The sequence below is a fragment of the Pelophylax lessonae genome, assembly GCF_965119305.1.
Source record: "Pelophylax lessonae genome assembly, chromosome: 5".
NCBI classification, from domain to species: Eukaryota; Metazoa; Chordata; class Amphibia; order Anura; family Ranidae; genus Pelophylax; species Pelophylax lessonae.
The window spans coordinates 240,535,428-240,552,329 of record NC_138772.1 but is presented as its reverse complement, the minus strand read 5'-3'; the positions used below and the strand labels follow the sequence as shown (position 1 = coordinate 240,552,329).

General features: G+C 50.0%; 1 protein-coding gene across 3 annotated transcripts in view; it reads left to right on the top strand.

The window, feature by feature from the left end:
• The window catches only part of RECK (reversion inducing cysteine rich protein with kazal motifs), a gene marked incomplete at its 3' end in the record, with an annotated part of 1,214,950 nt that overhangs the window by 466,069 nt on the left and 731,979 nt on the right, over positions 1-16,902 (top strand). For all 3 annotated transcript variants that reach the window (XM_082258598.1, XM_082258597.1, XM_082258599.1), the window contains exon 6: positions 10,889-10,936. In XM_082258598.1, coding sequence (XP_082114724.1) covers positions 10,889-10,936 — 48 coding nt within the window. The remainder of the gene's footprint in view (positions 1-10,888; positions 10,937-16,902) is intronic.

The following is a 16,902-nucleotide window of genomic DNA, read 5'->3' as shown; positions in this document are numbered from 1 at the left end:
CAAAGCTATGAACCAATAACAACCGTTGGAGCCTGACCACTTCCTCTGGCTGGTCTAGATCTGTATATGATAGAGTTCTTGGGGGACATTTTCCACCAGGTAGGTACAGTAAGTGGAATGCAGCACCTAGAGAGCCTCTTCTCATGCCCTGAGATAGTTTGGAAGACTTAAAGAGTTCACAGTTTTTTCACATTACCCTATACATGACAATGGAGCAGAAAGGAGAGGGAATGGGGGTGGGGGGGGGCAGAGAGAAGAAGGGTGGGAGAGAGGACAGGGAGGAGAGGACAGAGAGAGAGAGAGGAAAAGGACAGAGGGGGGGGGGTGAGTGATGGGAGACAGAGGGAGGGGGTGAGTGATGGGAGACAGAGGTAGGGGGTGAGTGATGGGAGACAGAGGGAGGGGGGTGAGTGAGGAGACAGAGGGAGGGGGGTGAGTGAGGAGACAGAGGGAGGGGGTGAGTGAGGAGACAGAGGGAGGGGGTGAGTGAGGAGACGGCAGGAGGGTCTAAGAGAGGAGATGGAGGGAAAGGGTGAGAGAGGAGACAGAGGGAGGGGTGAGAGAGGAGACAGAGGGAGGGGTGAGAGAGGGGATGAGAGAAGAGACTGGGGGGTGAGAGAGGAGACAGATGGAGGGGGTGAGAGAGGAGACAGAGGGAGGGGGTGAGAGAGGAGACAGAGGGAGGAGGTGAGAGAGGAGACAGAGGGAGGGGGTGAAAGAGGAGACAGAGGAAGGGGGTGAGAGAGGAGACAGAGGGAGGGGGTGAGAGAGGAGACAGAGGGAGGGGTGAGAGAGGAGACAGAGGGAGGGGGTGAGAGAAGAGACAGAGGGAGGGGGTGAGAGAAGAGACAGAGGGAGGGGGGTGAGAGAAGAGACAGAGGGAGGGGGTGAGAGAGGAGACAGAGGGAGGGGGTGAGAGAGGAGACAGAGGGAGGGGGTGAGAGAGGAGACAGAGGGAGGGGGTGAGAGCGGAGACAGAGATAGGAGGTAAGAGGGGAGACAGAGGGAGGGAGGGAGGAAGAGAGGACAGAGCAAGGGGGGGGGGAGAGGACAGAGAAGAAAACAGGGAGGACAAAGAGAGGGGGACAGGGGGGGAGGACAGAGAGGACAAAGAGAGGGAGGAGGTGAGGACAGAGAGAGTGAGAAAGAGAGAATGGGGGGAGAAGGGACAGGGGGTAAAAGAGGACAGGGGGGTGAGAGAGAGGGGGTAGATGACAGAGGGAGAGGGGAAGAGAGGACAGAGAGAGTAGGGAAGAGAGGACAGAGAGATTGGAAAAGAGAGGAAAGAGGGGGGCAGTAAGGGGGAGAGAGGACAGGGAGGGGGGAGAGAGGACTGGGGGGGAGAGGACAGAGGGGGGGGAAGAGTGGGGGAGGGCAGAGGGAGGGGGTGAAAGAGGAGACAGAGGGAGGGGGTGAGAGAAAAGACAGAGGGAGGGGGTGAGAGAAGAGACAGAGGGAGGGGGTGAGAGAGGAGACAGAGGGAGGGAGGAAGAGAGGACAGAGCAGGGGGGAGAGAACAGAGAAGAAGATGGGGAGGACAAAGAGAGGGGGACAGGGGGGGAGGGCAGAAAGAGGACATAGAGATAGAGGAGATGAGGACAGAGAGAGTGAGAAAGAGAGAATGGGGGGAGAGGGACGGGGGGGGGGGTGAGAGAGAGGGGGTAGATGACAGAAGGAGAGGGGAAGAGAGGACAGCGAGTAGGGAAGAGAGGACAGAGAGATTGGGGAAGAGAGGACAGAGAGGAGGGGGGGGCAGTAAGGGGGAGAGAGGACAGGGAGGGGGGAGAGAGGACTGGGGGGGAGAGGACAGAGGGAGGGGGAAGAGTGGGGGAGGACACGGGAGGGTGACAGAGAGAGGGAGGAAGAGTGGATGGAGAGAGGACAGAAAGAGGGAGGAAGAGAGGACGTGGGACAGAGGGAGGGGAGGAGGGAGGGCGGGGGGGGGGAGGGGGGAGAGAGGACAGAGAGGGAGGGGGGGGAAAGGACAGAGAGGGGGGAATAGAGGACAGAGAGTAAGTGAGGAGGACAGAGGGGAAGGAGGGAGGGGGGATGAGAATAATGGGGGGGAGGAGGGTGAAGAGGGTGGGGTGAGGGAGAGGCAGGAGGCTAGGTATATGTAGGACAAATGAGGGGGGGCTGACATGTGATAATTGGGATATGTGGGCAGTGTTGTATCACTGTAGGGTTGCAGATATTATCATGGTGTTCCAAGCTCCTCTCTCTCACACTAAAAACCCACCCAGACACATGTTATCTCACCTACACTGGGAGTGCGACTGATACACCATGCTTCCACCTTCAGCCTCACACTAAGTGCTCCTCCTCTATAGACATGATGGACATTGTAGTACCACAGACTCCCCTCTACAATAGGGCACACGGCAATCCCACCCAGCCTCTGCCTCTATCACACACAGCTCTTTTTGTATGAATTTAAACCCACAGCGCAAACCCAAATAAAATGATCAAACCAAGGTTTGATCATTTTATTTGGGTTTGCGCTGTGGGTTTAAATTCATAAAACTTTCATGTTGTGATGAACAGCGGCAGCCCTTTTTATCAGTTTGAATGATCGATTTGTAGTGCAGGTTTCTTTTTTCCTTTTCCCACACAGCCCTCTACTCACCGAGCATGTACTTCTTCCAGCACTACTCACGAGTCCTGCTACATCCGCCCGCAGGTCCTGTTCTCTGTATCAGCACTTCATGTAATGTGTCGGGGAAAGATAACTTTGCAGCCGCCTGACAAAGACTATAGTAAAATAGTAATAGAAAAAATATACAAACAGCGCTAAATCCTCTCATCCAATATCACTGTATATATAATTATTAACTGTGTGTATCTTCTAAAATATATTTGCGCAAAATAGCATTTAAATTATCAGTAGTAAATTATTAAGTGCTTCTGTTTAGTGCTGACAACCAATATAAACATGCTTAGTATGTGCAATCCATGTGCAAATTGCCAATAATATAAAGTGCAAAATATAACGTGCAAAATATAGCAACATATAACATATAGTATTGAATCCAAATCACTTATAGTTCAATATAAAGTCCATAGCATAACAAATATATTATTAGTGTATGAAAAGTGAGTGCTTTGTATGATGAGATTGGATCAACCGGATCAAGTGACTGTGTATATCCGTGAACAATGATCGTGGTACCCTCCACTTCACCCCAAAAAGTGTGGTAAGATAGCGCACTTACCAGATGGTGTTGATCCAAGCTGAAATACTCCAGCAAGAGATCAAATTGGGCTTAATGGGTCTCCTCTCCCTTGCAAATCGAAGTTCCAAAGGGGTGGATGGATGGATGTCCTTAGGCTTCTCCTATTTGAGCTCATGGATGTAAAAATGAAGAGGGCTCCTCATAGTGCAGTATTGTAAAAGTATTCCATCTTTATTAAAATTACTGCAATAGTATAAAAAGTTCTCTCGCAATAGCTGTACTAACAGTTAAAAGAAATGGTACCTTTGCTGTGCTCCCGTACGGACCCAATACCTTGCGGTTGTCAGTTATAGCTGTCTCGAGAGCCGATCCGTTCCTGGAAGTTGGGCAATTGGCGTGCGGTTCACAGTAGGGTCCAAAGCGAGGCAGCGTGCATTGCAGCTTGACATGTTTCGTCACTGGAATGAAGACTGCTAGGGAGAGGAGACCCATAAAGCCCAATTTGATCTCTTGCTGGCGTATGTCAGCTTGGATCAACACCATCTGGTAAGTGCGCTATCTTACCACACTTTTTGCGGTGAAGTGGAGGGTACCACCATCATTGTTCATGGATATACACAGTCACTTGATCCGGTTAATCCAATCTCATCATACCAAGGACTCACTTTTCATACACTAATAATATATTTGTTATGCCACGGACTTTATATTGAACAATAAGTGATTTGGATTCAATATTATATTATATGTTATATGTTGCTATATTTTGCACGTTATATTTTGCACTTTATATCTTGCACTTTATATTATTGGCAATTTGCACATTGATTGCACATACTAAGCACGTTTATATTGGTTGTCAGCACTAAACAGAAGCACAATAATTTACTACTGATAATTTAAATGCTATTTTGCACAAATATATTTTAGAAGATATACACAGTTAATAATTATATATATAGTGATATTGGATGAGAGAATTTAGCGCTGTTTGTTTATTTTTTTTCTATTGCTTATTTACCCTTAGGGTTTTTTTTAAACAGCTGCTTATCCCTCAGGCTTAAACTAAAAGGACATTAAAACCTAGTGGCGCGAGTGGCACATTACACCTTCTATAGTAAAATAGTGCAGGTAAAATCGCTGCAGCATGGAACAATTACAGGTCGAAGGTACCAGGGCGAAGGTACCGGCTGCCCCCCCCCCCCCACGCTACGCTACGCACGCCAATGTCCCTGCAGAACAATAGTGAGTTGTTAACCCATTACTACTTCAGATCTACTTCGATAAAACCAAATAGATAATGAATATTCTTTTCAAACGTTATGATTTCCCTGTCCTTACAGAAACAAATCCATCACAATAGTAGGGAAAACATTATTTCTCTGTCGCTCATTGACAGACGTAGTCTTCTTGATTCACAAGAACTGGGTTATGTTGTCTCCGCAGGAGCAGGACTAGGCAGAAAGAAAAAACGTTCTGGCTCCACCTTAGGGACAGTCCCTGAGGGTATATCCTCCCTCTCTCTGCTACAAGGCATCAGTTTTTTTCTGTCTAGTCAGGAGTAAGGACCTAAGTTCCTTGCTGGGATCTTTTTGGTCCTGGCAAGATTTTTTCTTTAGAAAAAATATTTTTTAGGTAGTTTTCTCCAGTGTTTTTTCCTGTGAGATCTTCAAGCAAATACGCCGGACTGGGCGACACTAGTGGTCACCCCAGCCGGCCTACGAGCGTGCGCAGACCATTGCATTGCGCTTGGTCGGCCGCGACACATTCAAGTAAGTATGCGGGGCCGGGCGACGGGCTGGATGTTGAGATCCAGTGGTCACCCCGGTTTCTGCCTACGAGCGCGTGCAGACCAGAGCTCCGCGCTGGGTCGGCCGCGACGGAGTCCCATTGGAGGGACTGACCTTGCGAGTTAAAAGTCTCGCTTGGACGCCAGGAACCAGAGAGTCGAGGCGTCCGGAGTGGTCCACAACCCCCCACCCCGGTGGAGAGGGTATTGTAAAGAGAGCTTGCCTGTCGGTTCGGTATGGTGAGTAAACGTTCCCTTTTTTCCTCGTTATGAGGCAGTATGAATTATGGGCCCCTCCATACATGGTCAGTATATATCTGACACTAAAAGTCCCCCTTGTAAATACAGTATGTGTTTGGTGGGAAGTGGACTTGGTTTGAGAGCTAACACTCTACCCAGCAGACTGTAGTATTACAGCAGACATAGGAGGTATAATCCTACCTTAATTGTAGTGTACCTCCTGCAGATCGATAAACCGCCACTTAGCAGAGATGCAGGTGGATGCGCTGGGAAAAACGATTTTGGCGGTCCGCCGCCATTTTGCCGTAGACCGGGTGCATGAATGTCCTCAGGTCACGCCGGCCGCCATGTTTTTGGAGTCTATTGTCTCCTGTATGGGGGCGGCCATGTTTGATGAGCCCAGCTACCTCGTGGAGAGCTGGGAACGCCAGAAGGCGTACACAGGGGGCGGAGCCACGTCCTTCTACCCGGGAAAACAAACACAGATCTTTCCAGTCTGTAAAAGACAGACGCTGACTGCAGTTGGTTGGAAACTTCTCTGCATCGGGTGGTGAGCCTTGGGGGTCTCTCTCTCTCTCTGTGGGGATCGAGAAGCAGGTACTCTGAGGGGCACTATTGCGCTAGGGGGAGACACATAAAAAAAAAGAGGTATTTTTTTATTTAAAAAAAAAAAAAAAAAAGTTTTTTGTTTTTTCTGGCAGAGGTGTCCTGAATTAACATGGACCCTGCCACTCATGTATCTCCACCGGATCCCCTCGAGGTGTCTGCAGGATCCTCCAGCACCCCACTGACGGTTGAATCATTGTCAGCTATTATGGAAACTTTTGTGTCCCGGGTGGAAGTGGCTTGTCAGGGACAGGGCGCAAGAAAGCGACCCCCGCCTAACCCCTTATTATCTGAAACTTCGGATTCAGAATCTGAGCCTATTTCTGCAGTTGCAGGTACTTCATCTGGGATTGGTGTCTCGGGTACTGTCTCTTCAGACAGTGAGGAGGATGTTTCGGCATCAGCCATAGCCCGAGAGGAAGCGTTGGTAAACGCACTCATTGTATCTGTTCAAGAAACCTTAAGATTACAGGGTATTCCGTCGGAAATAGCTGAAACTGAAATCCCTTTTGGGACTAAAAAATGCATCAAAGTGGCGAAGGTTTTTCCATTGCCCAAATGCTTTGGCAATCCAATCAAAGAAGAATGGAGTCTGCCAAAACGCACCTCTGCTATTTCTAAACGCATTAACAGGCGTTATCCGTTTGAGGAAACCCTCATTAAGAAATGGACAGAACCACCTGTGGTGGATTCACCAATTGCTAGATTGAATAAAGCCATGGTTATTCCTTTAGAAGACGCTCCGTCTTTTAAAGATCCAGTGGATCGCAAGATAGAAGCTATGTCTCGCACCATGTTTTCCTTGATTGGATCAGCTTTCAGACCAATAATTGCTATTGGTCTGGTTTCGCAGACTGTAACTGAATGGACCAAGTGGTTACGCCGGGACTTAGAAGAAGTCCCTCAGGCGGTATCAGATTTGTTGGAACAAATGATACAGGGGTTACAGTTTGTGTGTGATGCGGCGTTAGACGCCACTCCATTATTGGCGCGAGCATCAGTTTCAGCCGTGGTTCTCAGGCGTACACTGTGGCTAAAAGGTTGGTTAGCCGACCAAGGTTCCAAAAAAGCATTGGCTAATATCCCCTTTTTAGGAGAGCGTCTATTTGGAGCCAACTTAGATGAGATCATTAAGGATCTCACAGGTGGAAAGAGCACCTTTTTACCGCAAAATGTTAAGGGAACTCGTCAAAGACGAGGGCCTTCTTTCTCTGCTCACAAAAAGTTTTTTCGTCCCGCGGGTGAAAAAATTAAGTCCTCCAAAGCTCCTTCAGGAGGCTTCAGGGGACGTTGGTCGGGAAAGCAAAAGCCCGCCCCCTCCAGACCTGAAGATAAATCGTCCAAAGCCTGAAGGTGCGCCCCCCACCCATAATTGGGGTGGGGGGACGTCTTCGCTGGTTCCCGGATCCATGGCTTTCCAGAATCCCGGACAAGTGGGTTTGCGAAGTCATAAGGTCAGGGTACAAGATCGAGTTTCGATCTCTCCCACCGGCGCGATTCTTCCCTTCCAATATCCGACTATCCTCGGATCGTCTAGAAGATCTGCGGAGAGCAGTCACGGATTTACTACAACAAGGAGTGGTAGTCCACGTTCCTTGGACAGAACGTTTTCAAGGGTTTTATTCAAACCTATTTACAATACCCAGGAAAGAGGGCAAAGTGCCTCCAATTCTGGACTTAAGGGCACTCAATTCCTTTCTCAACATAAGGAAATTCAAGATGGAATCCATTCGCACAGTAGCAGCCTTCCTGCATCCAGGGGATGTCCTAGCGTCCATAGACATCAAGGACGCCTATCTTCACATTCCCATTTTCGCAGGACATCAGCGGTTTCTACGCTTTTCCGTAGAAGAGAACCACTATCAGTTTGTGGCGTTACCTTTCGGTCTCGCCACGGCTCCTCGGGTCTTCACGAAGGTGTTGGCCCCAATGTTGGCACTACTGCGCCAAAGAGGCATATCGATTCTAGGTTACCTAGACGATCTCCTGCTTCATGCAGAGTCTCCTCAGACCCTGCTACAAAACATAGAAATTACTATAATTTTTTTACAGGAATTCGGGTGGCTGGTGAACCAGCAAAAGTCATTTCTGGTTCCCACCCAGAGGCTCGAATATCTGGGTCTAATTCTAGACACAGTCAGGTCAAGAGTTTTCCTTCCGGTAGGGAAACTCCGGAAGATTCAATCAGCAGTCCAGTTGTTACTATCCAACAGCTGGTCTTCTCTTCGAACTTGCATGAGGGTTCTGGGGTTGATGGTGGCTTCCTTCGAAGCAGTCCCATTTGCCCAGTCCCATACCCGAATTCTTCAGCAAGAGCTTCTTCTCAGATGGAATCGGAATCCGGAATCCCTGGACAATCGGATCCGATTGAGCAAACAGACCAGAGAGTCTCTGGTCTGGTGGCTTCGGTCTCCGATGCTCAGCCAGGGAAAGTCATTTCTGCCAATATATTGGACGATAGTGACCACGGATGCCAGTCTATCCGGATGGGGAGGAATTCTCGGTCAGTTATCTGTCCAGGGACTTTGGTCCCTGGAAGAATCCAGGTTGCCGATAAATGTATTGGAACTGAGAGCGATCAGACTTTGTCTGATTCACTGGACCGAGCAGCTCCAGGGCAGCCCGGTTCGGATCCAGTCGGACAACGCCACAGCCGTGGCTTATGTCAATCACCAGGGGGGCACCAAGAGTGTCCGAGCGGCCAAAGAAGTGGCTTGCATTCTTCGCTGGGCGGAACAATTTGTTCCAGCTATCTCTGCGGTGTTCCTTCCGGGGGTGGAGAGTTGGCAGGCAGATTATCTCAGCCGTCAGACTCTGGATCAGGGGGAATGGTCCCTCCATCCAGAAGTTTTCCACCAGTTGTGCCTACGGTGGGGCACCCCGGATGTGGATCTGTTGGCATCACGATTCAACAGGAAAGTACAGAGATTCGTGGCTCGCTCCCGCGATCCTCTAGCAGAGACCGCAGACGCACTGATCGCCTCGTGGGGGCAATACCAGCTAATGTATGCCTTCCCTCCTCTCGGGTTACTGCCAAGACTTCTTCGCAGGATAGAGGAGGAAGGAATTCCAGTAATCCTGGTAGCTCCGGACTGGCCTCGCCGAGCGTGGTACGCCGACGTGGTCAGACTGGTGGCGGACGTCCCGTGGAGACTTCCTCTCAGGGAGGACCTACTGTCTCAGGGACCGATCTTCCATCCTGCTTTACGATCGCTGGCTTTAACGGCCTGGCTATTGAGACCCAGGTACTGAAGGACAAGGGATTGTCAGCTTCAGTTATTCCTACTCTAGTTAAAGCAAGGAAAGCGACTTCCAGAAAGATTTATCATCGTACATGGAAGTCCTACATTGCATGGTGTGAACCTCTGGGGTTCCGTCCACGGTCTTATTCGGTTAGTCGAATATTCGCTTTTCTGCAACAAGGGGTTGAGCAGAAACTAGCCTTGAGCACTATCAAGGGTCAGGTCTCAGCATTAGCTATCTTCTTTCAGAAGCCTTTGGCTACTCATTCCTTGGTGCGGAATTTCATCCAGGGGGTGCGACATCTGGCTCCGCCAGTGCGCGCGCCGTTACCACCCTGGGATCTTAATTTAGTATTGTCGGTTCTTCAGAAACCTCCCTTTGAAGATATTAGGGAGATTCCTCTACCTACGTTGTCCCAGAAGGTGGCCTTCTTGGTGGCTATCACTTCTGCACGCAGGGTGTCAGAACTGGCCGCTTTATCTTGTCGTTCCCCATATCTGGTGGTTCATAGAGATAAGGTGGTTCTTCGTCCGAATCCATCCTTCCTACCAAAAGTGGTTTCAGAATTTCATCTGAATGAAGAAATTGTATTACCTTCCCTGTGTCCTAAGCCCAGTCATCCTCGGGAGTTTGCTTTACACTCCTTGGATGTGGTCCGGGCGATCAGGGTATACTTGAAAACGACAGACTCGTTTCGCAAGACGGATTCACTTTTTGTGATCCCGGATGGACCCAAAAAGGGGTTGCCTGCATCTGCCGCGACTATTTCCAAATGGATCAGACAGACGGTGGTACAGGCTTATTCTATTAAGGGTCGGGAGCCCCCGTTCCCTGTTAAGGCGCACTCCACTCGGGCACTTTGTGCGTCATGGGCCTTTCGCCATCAGGCGTCAGTGGTCCAGGTGTGCAAGGCGGCTACCTGGTCGTCGGTGCATACCTTTACAAAACATTATAAAGTTGATGTAATGGCATCGTCTGATGCCTCGTTTGGCCGCAAGGTTTTGCAGGCCGCCATTTGAGGAGACCAGTGGTCTGCCTCGAGGGTTTTTTTCCGTTGGAAATTTTCTTTTGAGTCTCATTTTTTGTTTATAATGAGCCTTTAAAACTTCTAGTTTGGCACCGGTTGGGCCTTCTAGATTGGATTTTGATTTCGGTCAATCCCACCCCTCATTTGTGGCACTGCTTCTGGATGTCCCAGTTCTTGTGAATCAAGAAGACTACGTCTGTCAATGAGCGACAGAGAAAATCGGATTTTTGTAAGATCTTACCGTAAAATCCTTTTCTCTTAGCTCATTGACAGACGTAGTACCCGCCCCTCTATCATTGAGTTGGGTTGGGTTAAATTCTCTGTTGCTGCTTTGTGACAGAACTGATGCCTTGTAGCAGAGAGAGGGAGGATATACCCTCAGGGACTGCCCCTAAGGTGGAGCCAGAACGTTTTTTCTTTCTGCCTAGTCCTGCTCCTGCGGAGACAACATAACCCAGTTCTTGTGAATCAAGAAGACTACGTCTGTCAATGAGCTAAGAGAAAAGGATTTTACGGTAAGATCTTACAAAAATCCGATTTTTTTATTTTCCTTTTTTTGTTATCAGAGATGTAGCAGTGTATTTTCTTCTATTTGTAGAACTAAAGTAACCCATAGTTAATACAGTACATAGAAAACAATGATTATTTTATACATATGTATACATAAACCGAAAGTTTAAATATCACTTGTAATAAATTTCCTTTCTCTAAAATTGCAGTTAAATAATGTTTGAATATTTTATGTGTAAAAGAGTTGTACTTTTATTAGTATGTTACAAAATATGAGCTTCTCTTTTTGTTTCTATTTAGGCATCTTTTACAAATGACATTTTAAAGACCTGCAAGAAACAACATGAGGTATGATCCCTAGAAAGGAAAGTCTTTAAAACTGTATATAGAGACCATATTAACCTTCTTTTGATTGTCAGTACACACGTGATTAACAATACATTCCTGACATTTCTAAAAACAAATTTACAATCATTCATACATTTTTAAGAGTTTTTTAAAGCAGTATTTTATGTAAAATTATATATAATATACTGTATATACAGAAGATTTCACATAAATAAAGAGAAACTTACAAATGTCCCTACCTAATCTGTAAAATTAAGACAAAATATAGTCATCTGACATGCAAGAAAGTTAAGAGAAATGTGATTGATTACAATGGTTTATATGCTTGTGCTTTGCTTCAAGTCTGAGAGACTCTTTAGCCTCAGGCCCCTTTCACGCATGTCTGATCCTGTCCGTTCCGTTTTCTGCTCATCAGGGGAATCGATCAGCCGATCCCCCACTGAGCAGGCGGATGACAGCTCCGTCTCCGCTCTGTGTGCGGAGACGGAGGTGTCAGATCCCCGCTCTCCTCTATGGGGGAATCAGTTAAGAACGGACCACCTGACAAGATGGTATTGTGTCCCCACCACTTTGCACAAACTCTACACAAACACTACTGACACGTGTTTGAGGTACAGGGAACATTGCTGCACATTTTTTCGTCGTGCTCGAGACTCTCCCGGTTCTGGGAGGACGTTCGGGGACTTGTTAGGGAACTTACTGACTATGAAATTCCAGACACCCCAGCTTTCTTTCTTCTCCATGTGTCGGATATTCCAATGCGAAAATATAAGAAATATCCTCCATCATATCTTGAGTGCGGCCAAATCGTGCATACCGATCTATTGGATGACGCAATACTCTCCCACTATCAGTGACTGCATCGACAGGCTTGAGGACATCAATAGGATGGAGGATCTTGTCCTCACTGCTCAACATAAACAGGAGAGGTATGAAAAGACCTGGGCTTTCTGGAATATGTTCCTCCTCTCTGAAAGGGGAAATCCCTAATGTGTTCACAGGGGCATGGCGACTAATAAGTAGGGACACCTTGAAACGTGTTCTGTTCCCACCGTAGTCCTGCAATATACCTATACACATCCATTTGTCCCCCCCCCCCCCTTTTTTTTTTCTTCCTTCTCTTTTTTACTTCTATTCTACTCTTTCTACGTCTTTTTTCTATGATCACTCTGCCTTTGTATTCGAAAATTCCTGAGGACAGCTTGAATGGACAACTGTAAATCTTATTTCCCTTACTTGCTTTTGTCATGGTCTTACCTTCTTGCTGTTCTCCTTCGTTTGACATGTGCTGGCGGCCATCTTGGTTTCTGGGTTTCTTGTAGCCTCCCACCCTGCGGCTCCTCCTTCCCACTGGGAGGAGCTGGATGCCTAGCTCATATATATAGGAGGTCTGTGGCTTCAGTTCCTTGCTTGGTCCTCCTGTGTTCACATGCTTCTAAGACTGCTGCTGCTTCTGGTTCCTGATCCTGGCTTCGTCTGACTACCCTGCTGGTTCCTGATCCTGGCTTCGTCTGACTACCCTGCTGGTTCCTGATCCTGGCTTCGTCTGACTACCCTGCTGGTTCCTGATCCCGGCTTCGTCTGACTACCCTCCTGGTTCCTGACCTCTGGCTTCGCAAGGACTCTGCTTCGGTTTCGCCATCTGTTTGGACTTTTGCTTTACAGCTTGATTTTCAATAAAGCCTTCTTATTTTCACTTATCTGTTGTTGTACGTCTGGTTCATGGTTCCGTGACATTAGGACCAAGCCATGAATTCTGACGGTACAGGGCCATCCTCGCTACTCACGCTGGTTGCCAGACTTGATCAGCAGGATTACCTGTTGGGTCAGTTCGCCGTGGCGTTGCAAACCCTGCTTGAACGCACGGCTCATTTCGCTCCCGTTGCCGATGGGTCGGTTGTCGCTCCTGGGCCCGCTCCTACTGCCGCTCCGGTTGTTGCGCCAGAGTCTACCCCGACACCTGTTGTTGCGCCTGCGGTGTTTCGGGGTATGACCGGTTCTGCCCCCCTTCCACAGCGCTTTGGGGGAGAGCCAACTCAGTGCCGAGGTTTCCTTAACCAGGTGGGCATTTATTTCGAGTTGCTGCCACATGCCTTTCCTACTGAGAGATCAAAGGTGGACTTCTTAATTTCGCTGCTCTCAGACAAGGCCTTGGCCTGGGCCAGCCCTTTATGGGAGAACAACAATCCGGTGGTTGCCGAGTTTTCCGGTTTTGTTGCTTCTCTTCGGAGGGTATTCGATGTGCCGGCTCGTGCTGCCTCTGCTGCGAAGCTCCTTATGTCCATCAGGCAGGGTTCACGATCCGTAGCTGAATACGCCATTGAGTTTCGTACCCTGGCAGCAGAGGTGGGCTGGAATAATGAGGCTCTGGTCGCTGCTTTCTCTCATGGTCTCTCGGATGCCTTGAAGGATGAGGTTGCAGCTAAGGACCTACCAGTGGAGCTCGAGTCTCTTATTTCTTTCCTGATTTTGATTTAAACCAGACTCAGGGAGAGACCTTCCTTTAAGGAGAGTCTGCGGAGGCCTCCTAACAGATTGGCGCCTACCTTTGCTGTCCCACCCGTGCCTCCCTCTCCTCCCACGCCTCCTGGGGATGACTTGGCTGGGGGTGAACCCATGCAGCTGGGGTTTGCTCGCCTGTCCGAGGGGGAAAGGGTACTCCGGAGACGCGAGGGCCGATGCATGTACTGTGGTCTCGGTGGGCATTTTCGGTTGGCATGTCCGAACCGTCCGGGAAACGCTCGCACCTGAGATCCTGTCGGGGGCAGATCTTGGGTGGAGTCTCCTCGTCCCCGGTTTCCTGTGTTGACAAACCACTGATCACTGTTGTCCTCTCCTGGGTCGGGGGCTCGGTGACGACCCAGGCGTTGGTGGACTCTGGTGCTGGTGGTTTGTTCATTGATAGTGTGTTCGCTGCCGCCAATTCCATTCCTCTGCAGGCTCGAGGTTCTCCACTGGCTCTTGAGGCGATAGACGGCAGACCCCTTCTGCCGCCACACGTGACTCATGAGACCCTTTCAGTGGGGATAGCCATTGGTGCCGTTCACAGAGAGTCGGTCTGCTTCCAGGTTATTTCGTCTCCACACTACTCGGTGGTCTTGGGGTACCCCTGGCTCCAGAAGCATAATCCGACTTTCGATTGGAGATCGGCCGAGATCCTCTCGTGGTCACCGCAGTGTGGGGCTAGTTGCATCCATGGGCCTGTCAAGTTGCTGTGTACTTCCTCGGACTCTGTTGCCTCCTGAATACGAGGAGTACCGGGATGTATTCGATAAGGTGCGCGCGGTTGCCCTACCTCCGTACCGCCCATACGATTGTGCCATCGAGTTACAACCTGGTGCCGTTCCTCCTCGTGGCAAAGTCTATCCACTGTCGGTAGCGGAGAATGAGGCCATGGAGGAGTACGTGAAGGAGGCGCTTTCATGCGGACACATTCGCAAATCCTCGTCCCCGGCAGGGGCTGGATTTTTCTTTGTGAAAAAGAAGGGCGGTGAGTTGAGGCCTTGCATCGATTACAGGGGTCTCAATCGCATCACGATCAAGAACGCTTACCCGATACCCTTGATTTCCGAGCTGTTCGATCGCCTTAAAGGGGCTACGGTCTTTACCAAACTCGACCTGAGGGCGGCATATAACCTCGTAAGGATCAAGGCGGGCGATGAGTGGAAGACCGCGTTTAACACCAGGACCGGTCATTATGAATCTTTGGTTATGCCCTTTGGGTTGTGCAATGCGCCCGCAGTCTTTCAGGAATTCATCAACGATGTTTTCCGTGACCTGTTGCAGCAGTGTGTGGTGGTCTATTTGGATGACATCTTGGTATATTCTGAATCCATGGAGACCCACATTCTGGATGTCAGACGAGTGTTGCAACGGTTACGAGAGAACAAGCTGTTCGGTAAGCTTGAGAAATGCGAATTTCACCGATCCCAGGTAACCTTCTTAGGTTACATCATTTCCGCTGAGGGGTTCTCCATGGATCCTGAGGAGGTTTCGGCTGTCTTACAGTGGCCCCAGCCCAGTGGTCTTCGCTCCCTGCTGCGCTTTTTGGGCTTCGCCAATTATTATCGGAAGTTCATCAGGGACTTTTCCATGCTAGCCAAGCCTCTCACGGATCTGACCAGGAAGGGCAGTAATTCCCAGGTCTGGCCGCTCGAGGCCATCCGAGCTTTTGAGGCTCTAAAGTCCGCCTTTGTGTCGGCTCCGATTCTGTCGCATCCCAACCCTGGGTTGCCCTTTGTCCTCGAGGTGGACGCGTCTGAGACAGGAGTAGGCGCCCTTCTGTCTCAGCGTAGAACACCAGAGGGTCCTCTGCTTCCTTGTGGGTTTCACTCCCGGAAACTGTCTTCCGCGGAATGCAACTATCAGATTGGTGACAGGGAGTTATTGGCCATCGTGCAGGCCCTTAAAGAATGGAGGCACTTGCTCGAGGGTTCGGTGGTTCCGGTCCTCATCCTGACGGACCACAAGAATCTGACCTACCTTTCTGAGGCCAAGAGATTGACACCACGTCAGGCCAGATGGGCTCTGTTCTTGTCACGTTTTAATTACGTGGTCTCCTACCTACCCGGTTCCAAGAACATCAGGGCGGATGCCTTATCACGGCAGTACTCTGACCTGTCCAGGGAGGAGTCAATTCCGACTTCGGTCATACCTCCGAATCAGATCCTGGCCGCCATTCGCACCAGCCTGACCTCTCCCCTGGGTGAGCAGATTTTGGCGGCTCAATCTGGTGCTCCCTCTGGGAGACCCAACGGCAGATGTTTTGTGCCTGAGGAGTTGCGCACTCGGTTGCTGTGAATCTACCATAACTCCAAGACCGCGGGGCATCCTGGAAAGAATCAGCTGTCCTGGGCTGTTTCACGTCTGTTCTGGTGGCCTTCCCTACGTTCCGACATCACCGCATGTGTAGCGGCATGCTCCGTTTGTGCCCAGAGTAAGTCCCCTCGGCACCTTCCGTTGGGCCTTCTGCAACCCATAGCCACCGGGGAGCGCCCATGGTCACACCTGGGGATGGATTTCATTGTGGACCTCCCTGCATCCCGAGGCCATACAGTCATTCTCATGATTGTGGATCGGTTTTCCAAAATGTGCCACTGTGTTCCTCTCAAGAAGTTACCCTCTGCACAGGAGTTGGCCACGATTTTTGCCAGGGAGGTCTTCCGGTTGCACGGTTTGCCCAAGGAGATTGTGTCGGATCGGGGGAGTCAGTTTGTGTCCAGGTTCTGGCGCGCCTTTTGCTCCCAGTTGGGGATTCATCTCTCCTTCTCCTCGGCCTACCACCCTCAGTCTAATGGGGCCGCAGAACGATCCAATCAGGCCTTGGAGCAATTCCTTCGTTGCTATGTCTCCGATCACCAAGACAATTGGGTTGACCTCCTGCCTTGGGCTGAGTTTGCCAGGAACACGGCGGTGAACTCTTCCTCTGGGACGTCTCCCTTCATGGCCAATTATGGGTTCCAACCTGCCGTGTTACCGGAGGTATTCTCTCCCCAGGATATTCCGGCTGTGGAGGATCACCTTTCCGTCCTACGTGCTTCTTGGGTTCTGATCCAGAAGTCCCTTGAGGTCTCTGCGCAGCGCCAGAGACTCCAGGCTGATCGCAGACGAGCGCCTGCTCCTTCCTACCAGGCCGGAGACCGTGTATGGTTGTCCACCCGCAACCTCAACCTTCGAGTGCCCACTCCCAAGCTGGCGCCTCGCTTTGTTGGTCCCTTCCGAGTGCTTCGCAGGGTAAACCCGGTAGCCTATGCCCTTGCGCTTCCTCCTGGCATGCGGATCTCCAACGTGTTTCATGTCTCCCTGTTGAAGCCACTGGTGTGTAATCGTTTCACTTCCTCGGTTCCTCGGCCTCGTCCGGTCCAAGTGGGCAATCGTGAGGAGTATGAGGTGAGCAATATCCTGGACTCACGCCTGGTCCGCGGTCGGGTGCAGTTTTTGGTTCATTGGCGTGGTTATGGTCCAGA